This window comes from Mercenaria mercenaria, unplaced genomic scaffold (assembly GCF_021730395.1).
Source record: "Mercenaria mercenaria strain notata unplaced genomic scaffold, MADL_Memer_1 contig_1089, whole genome shotgun sequence".
Taxonomy (NCBI): Eukaryota; Metazoa; Mollusca; class Bivalvia; order Venerida; family Veneridae; genus Mercenaria; species Mercenaria mercenaria.
The window spans coordinates 53,166-59,980 of NW_026459061.1; the positions used below are offsets into that span (position 1 = coordinate 53,166).

Genomic DNA, 6,815 nt, shown 5'->3' on the forward strand with positions numbered 1-6,815 from the left:
CTCCATCAGCCAGATCTAGCACATCAGCCAGCCGTATGGCAGAGTGCTACCATTGTAAAGGACCGCACTTCATCAGGTTCTGTCCAAAGCTCCAAGACGGTGCACAGGAAGGACAACAACAGAAGCAACAGAAAACAGTTTCCTTTAAGGAAGAGGAAAACATGGCCTGCCAAGTTGGTGAGTCCACTGAAGAGAAAACGAATGATGACCCTTTAAACTCGGAGGGGTCGGGGAACGAGGCCTAACTCCGACCGAAACATGTAAAGGCCGTGTTAAAAAAAATGCAGGAAGTGATCAGCCGGTTGAAAGCCAAAACCCTTGTGTCCAAATGAGTACAAAAGTTGATCAGCCTCTGGCGGATCAAATTCAAAACGAGAGTTTAAACAATGAAGAACCTCTGGCGGATCACGTCAGTGATGATGCTATGAATACTGGCCAGCCGACAATGGATAAAATGTTCAATACTAATGTCAACGATAATAAGCTTCTGAAAGAACAGGACCACAGGAGCAATTTGAATATTGATCAGCCTTCGGCGGATCTAAGTCAGACTGCACAGACAGAACCTCAAGAAGCAGAAGCACCGGCTGAAGGTCAATGTCCTTCAAAGGAATTCCTGAACGATCAGCCAGGGGTGGATCGTCAAGGGGCAAGTATAGCAACAGCCGATGACAGCAGACAGAAAATGCCTCTTGTATGCAGAATTAAGTCCGAATCTATGTTTAGAATTCCTGTAAACTTGCAAGGGGTAACTATCAGAGCTGTAGTAGATACAGCGGCAGAGGTGACTCTCATTTCAGATGCCGTGTACAACAGCCTGGAAAATAAGCCCAATATCCTTAGGAATGTTCAGATGTGCACGGCTGGAAGGGAAATGACGATGAAAGGCTTTGTCGCTGGTCCGTTCACAATATTGATAGGTGATAGGGAATATCAGGAAGAGTTCTATGTTGCTCCGATACATGACGATATGCTTTTAGGGTTAGTTTTTTTAAGAAAAGCAGGAGCACTTATTAATCTACCTAAGGAGTACCTTCGCATAGGGGCAAGCATAATTGAAGAGTTAAAGACTAAGGATGATTCAGTGTGTGCGGCAGTGACCGTTAGCCAGGATACAACGATACCGCCTAATTCTGTCGCAAAGGTGTTGTGCGATGTTCCTTCACATGAAACTACATATTGCCTGGAACCTGTAATGGACAGCAAAGTCTTTGTACCCAGCGCGGTCCACAGTAAGGGCTCCAATCCAGTGGTCTGCATGCTCAACCTATCGGATAGGCATGTCAAGTTGAAAATCGGACAACAAGTTGCATTAGCTCAGTCGGCCACAGTGGTCCAGCCTATCCCACCAGATTTAAATGAAGAACTTTATGTATGTCAAGTGAAGGAAAACAGCGATAGCCAAGAGTCCCCTAAGGTTCAGCTTCCAGAGCATCTGCTTGACTTATTCGAACGCGCATGCACCCATTTGAATTTGGACCAGCAAGCGCAATTGAAAGATTTGTTGATCGAATTTGGGGATGTGTTTGCTAAGGATGAGTTTGACCTAGGGAACTTCACAGCTGTAGAGCACGGTATCGACACAAATTCTGCTAAGCCAATCAAGCAAAGGATGCGAAGAACCCCAATGATGTTCGCAGACGAAGAGGAAGCTCATATACAAAAAATGTTGAAGGCGGGTGTGATTCAGCCATCGGTTTCAGAATGGGCTTCTGCACCAGTGCTAGTGAGGAAGAAAGATGGCGGAGTTCGCTGGTGTGCGGATTACAGGGCCTTGAATGCGGCAACGATTAAAGATGTTTATCCGCTTCCACTCATAGAAGATTGTATGGACATGCTTGCGGGAAACAAGTGGTTTTCGAAATTGGATGCCAATGCTGCCTATTGGCAAATCCGTATCAAACCTGAAGACAGGAAAAAGACTGCTGTGGTCACAAAGTATGGTTTATTCGAATTTGTCCGGATGGCCTTCGGGTTGTGCAACGCACCAGCAACGTATGCTAGAGCCATGAATTTGGTGCTGCAAGGGTTGAATTGGAATACTGTACTCTCGTTCCTTGATGATTTGATGGCATTGGGGAAAAGTTTCGAGGACCATCTCAAGAATCTTAGAGAGGTATTCACAAGATTCAGAATGTACCAACTCAAGTTAAAGCCAAAGAAGTGTGACTTATTCAAGCCAAAGGTTGACTTCCTAGGACGATGGGTAGGACCAGATGGGCTGGAGATCGGAGCAGCAGACATTGAAGCTGTTCAGAGGTGGCCCAGGCCGACCTGCACACGGGAAGTTGAGAGTTTCCTAGGGCTAGTCAACTACCATCGTACATTTATTCCCAATTACGCTTTCAGGGCTGCCGCCTTGTATGAGATCACCGGGAAGAAACCTTTTGTCTGGGGCGAGTCACAGGAAGAAGCTTTTAAGGATCTGAAAGAGACCCTTGTAACACCGCCAATCCTTGAGCTCCCAAAGAACCGAGACCCATTTGTACTGGATACGGATGCTTCAGACATTGCGGTTGGAGGTATCCTTTATCAGGTTCAACAGGGGGATGAAAAAGTCATTTGTTATGGTTCATACGCTTTATCTCCGCAACAGCGTCGTTACTGCACCACTCGCAAGGAACTCCTTGCGGTTGTAAGGTTCACCAGGCAGTTCAGGCATTACTTGCTGGGTAAACGCTTCAAGATCAGGACTGATCATAGCAGCTTGACCTGGCTATTAAGGTTCAAAGACCCTCAGGGCCAACTGGCAAGGTGGCTGGAAGAGTTAAGCCAATATGACATGGATGTGGTTCATAGGCCAGGGAAAAATCATGGTAATGCGGGTGCCATGTCTAGAATAGCTAGTGAAGCTTCTCCTTGTTCCCACTATAAAGCCGACATGGAGGTCTCAGATTTACCCTGTGGTGGCTGTAAATACTGCGCGAAAGCCAATGAGGACTGGCGGATATTTGAAAAAACTGTGGATAATGTAGTTCCACTTGGTGTGAAAGTCAATCAGACAGGGATTTCTCAGGAAGACCTTGATATGTTTTTAGATTGTGAACTCGAGCCTGAGGACCAGCCTGATTCGTTAGGAGAGGGACAGGCAAAGCTGGTCCTAGCTAATAATGTTAGGGTACAGAGTGTTGACGCGAAGGACAATCTAAATGTATGGGACCTGTCGGTAGAGAAGATGTTACAGGCGCAAGATGCTGATCAGAACTTGCAGTTCTTAATAAAGTGGTTTTATACTAACACTGAACCATCAGAGGGGGAGATTTTAATAGCAGATCCAGCTGCCAAATATTCTGGGTCAATCGTAACAGCTTCCTGCTTAAGAAGGGTCTGGTGTGGAAAATGGACCTTAAAAATGGTATTCACAGATTAGTGATACCAGAGGTTCTACAAGAAGAGGTGTTGTTTCTGTGCCACAGTATTCCATCAGCGGGACATCAAGGCGAAGACCGGACACTAAAAAGAGCTAAGAGTCGTTATTACTGGCATGGCATGACCAAGAGTGTGAAAAGATATGTTTCAAGCTGTCCATCATGTAGTAAATGGAAAAAACCGGTTCGGAAAGCGAAATGGGAAATGTCCAAATGCCATGCAGGAGCTCCGCTTGAACGCGTTCATCTTGATTTTCTAGGTCCATTGCCAAAGACATCAAGAGGAAATGAGTATGTGCTCATGGTAGTCGACTAGTTTACGAAATGGGTCGAATGCCTGCCACTGCCATCGCAGACTGCCGAACAGACAGCACAGGCTGTAGTGGACAACTTCTTTTCACGTTTCGGATGCCCTCTTCAAATATTTACGGACAGAGGGAGCAATTTCGAAAGTAAACTGTTCTCAGCTGTTTGTGAACTACTTCAGATACATCGCTTACATACAACAGCATATCGTCCTTCAGCCAATGGCCAAGTCGAGAGGTACAATCGGACCCTCATGGATGCGGTCAGGTGTTTTGTCGGCAGGAACCAGAACTCGTGGGACAAGCTGCTTCCTCAGATAGCTGGGGCATTGAGGGCCAGTGTGAACCGCCATACGGGTTTTACGCCAAATATGCTGATGCTTGGAAGGGAGGTTTATATGCCAGCCGACCTGGTTTTTCCCACTATAGAGAAGGAACAGGAGGAAGCCGACTATACAGACTATGTAGGACAGTTAGAACAAGGCATAAAGACAGCCCATGAGACTGCCCGCAAGATTTTGAAAAGTAATGTAGAGGTCATGAAACGGAATTATGATGTAAAGCTTTACATGAGGCAGTATGATGTTGGAGATGTGGTATATATATTGAATGCGGCTACAGTCAAGGGACAGAGCAGAAAGCTTGGCCCTCCATGGAAAGGACCTGCAGTGGTAGAGAGAAGAATATCTCCCTATCTTTATAAAGTCCGTTTGCAAAAAGGCTCCATGACCACCAGTCACGACCGGATGAAGCCGTGCAAGATCGCTATGAGGCCCGCGTGGATCAAGAAGATTCAAAGAGAGTTAAAAGCTGAGCTCTCGTCCCAAATGGATCTAGAAGAAATGGAGGGCAAGGAGGAAGTATACTGCATTTGTAATGGACCAGATTCGGGTCAGTTTATGGTCCAGTGTGATATTTGTGATGAGTGGTTTCATGGAGAATGCGTTAACATCACAGAAGAAGAGCTGGGTGACACTGATGACTACATCTGTCCAAACTGCGACTGGGCCAAGAGCAACTAGGGTTGTTGGCCAGGTGTTGGGCAGGTATCTTGTGTATGCTAAGTAATATCTTAATTTTTCATATCTTTTACAGGACATGGCGGAGGGAGGACATTCACCGACGCCATCTGAGGGCAGCGGAAGTTCGCCCACAAAATGTCCAAGAAGGTCATGGAGGATTAAGGACAAACCACATCCTTCAGCAGGAGTCTTCAGTAAACATCTGACCACTCCAATCGAGGAAGTCTTAGATGAGGACAGCAAAGGGAAATTGTGGTCCTCACCTAAGGATCTTGTGGATAAACTCCACATTTTTCTAAGTGCCAACCAGAATGATGTCATACAAGCGGTCCTGGTGTCGCAATATAATCTTGCGAAAAGGGCTAAAAGGACAGCGTGGATGAAGGAGTTCCGGCAACATGTCGCTTTGCATCAGAGTGATTCTTGGATGCAGAAGCACATCGACTATCGGCCACCTAGAAGGCGTAGTCAACAAGTGCGAGAGATCCCCTCAACCAGCATGGCAAAGGATTTCCGGCTGCAGTGCGATTAATCCCTCCCTGTGCTCTATGCAGATGTAGGCTCTATTAAGGTGGAAAATATGGACATGAGCGGTTCATTCATTAAGAAGGAGCCATCTCAAGATCCAATAGAAATTTCTGATAATGAGGAGGAGATTTTACCCCATGTCTTGTTAGCCAGGCGTGAAGAGGAGTCAGTGGACAGAGAGCAACCTCGGTCCATGACAGAACAAGGCACGGCATGGCAAAGGTCCGAAGACCCCGGGCAGCATATCACAGAGACACATTCGGTAACTTCCAGAGAGGTAGAGCCAGCTGCACTCCCCGACTTAAGGGGGAAATTTACACGCAAGAGACGGTCTCAAGGGTCCCAACCAGAAGCAAAACGGGTCCGAGTGAAAAGTTGCAACCTCTGCACCTCGACCTTTAAGAATTACCGCCGGCATACCAGGGAGCGACATCTTCCCATACTGTTCAGTGACAACAATCTTCAGGACAGGTCATTAGATAACCGGCGCCTGGAGGCACTGATGGCCGTGAAAGAGAGGGTAGTAGGGGAGGATAGTTCGGTGACCGATCTGATGAGTTGGGTTAACAATCAGAGCACCATCTCAAAGGACTCATTTGTCACCGAGTGTGACATTCCTTGGTTGAGAGGAATATGTGAGCATTTTCATTGGGATATTCCTGAACACTTTTCTCTTGCCCCAGTAAACAGTGAGGCACTCCTGTTCCATTGGAGAGTGTCATTGGTCATGTTATACAGTTTATCCGTGGCAGATCGTAAAGATTTTAGGGATGGAAGTCTGGGTCATCCGGTACATGAATTTCAGGTGGTTGACAGTGTGGTATTTGAGGAGGGAGACGAGCCTCAAGCGCCTTTTTCCACTGCTGAACGTAGGCAGGAAGAGTTTCTGGCACCAGAACAGTCAGCGCACGCCTTACCCACAGTCCCTGTTCAGGGTAGTCAGACAGAAACTTGGGAACAGATCCCTGAGGACTGTGTGGAAACAAGTAATGAGGGCAAGGGTGAAAAGACAGGGGCAGCTGAAGATGAGATAAGGGATATATTTGATGCCCACTTTGCGGCATATCGCCAGGGAAGGTCCGTTAGTGCTACAAGAGAAGGAGCATCCTCGCAAGAATTGGAGGCCTTTGACTCCCATTTTCACGCAGTAAGGTTCTGTTTGGCCACTCCGGGGCGGCGATAGCCGACCTTATTCAGGCTGACGTTGGAATATTACCGAGGAATGCCGTTCGAGTAGTTGGAGGTGTAGCAACATACTGTGACCCAGAGTCGTATCCGAGCAGGCTCCCAAGTTTGAAAGGATTCGGTTCGGCCATCGGGGTCCATCCAAAGAAGTGCCACCTTCTGACAGAGGAGAGAATCCAGTCTGTTATGGACTTACTTTTGTCTTCTGATATTGTGGCTGTGGGGGAAATTGGGCTGGATTGGACGGCACCGAAACATACCTGGAAGTTACAGGAAAAAACTCTAATAAGATTTCTAGGGTACTGCATGCCGGTCCGACTGGTGATTATTCATCTAAGAGAGAACGGCGATGAACATGCTGAAGAGGTCAGCCACAGATGCCTGCAGATAATGAAGGCCTCTTGCTC

General features: G+C 47.0%; 1 protein-coding gene across 1 annotated transcript; it reads left to right on the forward strand.

The window, feature by feature from the left end:
• The first annotated feature begins 3,927 nt into the window (after positions 1-3,927).
• LOC128551439 (uncharacterized) lies at positions 3,928-4,695 on the forward strand. The gene has a single exon (XM_053532298.1). The coding sequence runs from the start codon at positions 3,928-3,930 to the stop codon at positions 4,693-4,695; it is 768 nt and encodes a 255-aa protein (XP_053388273.1).
• The last annotated feature ends 2,120 nt before the right edge of the window (positions 4,696-6,815 follow it).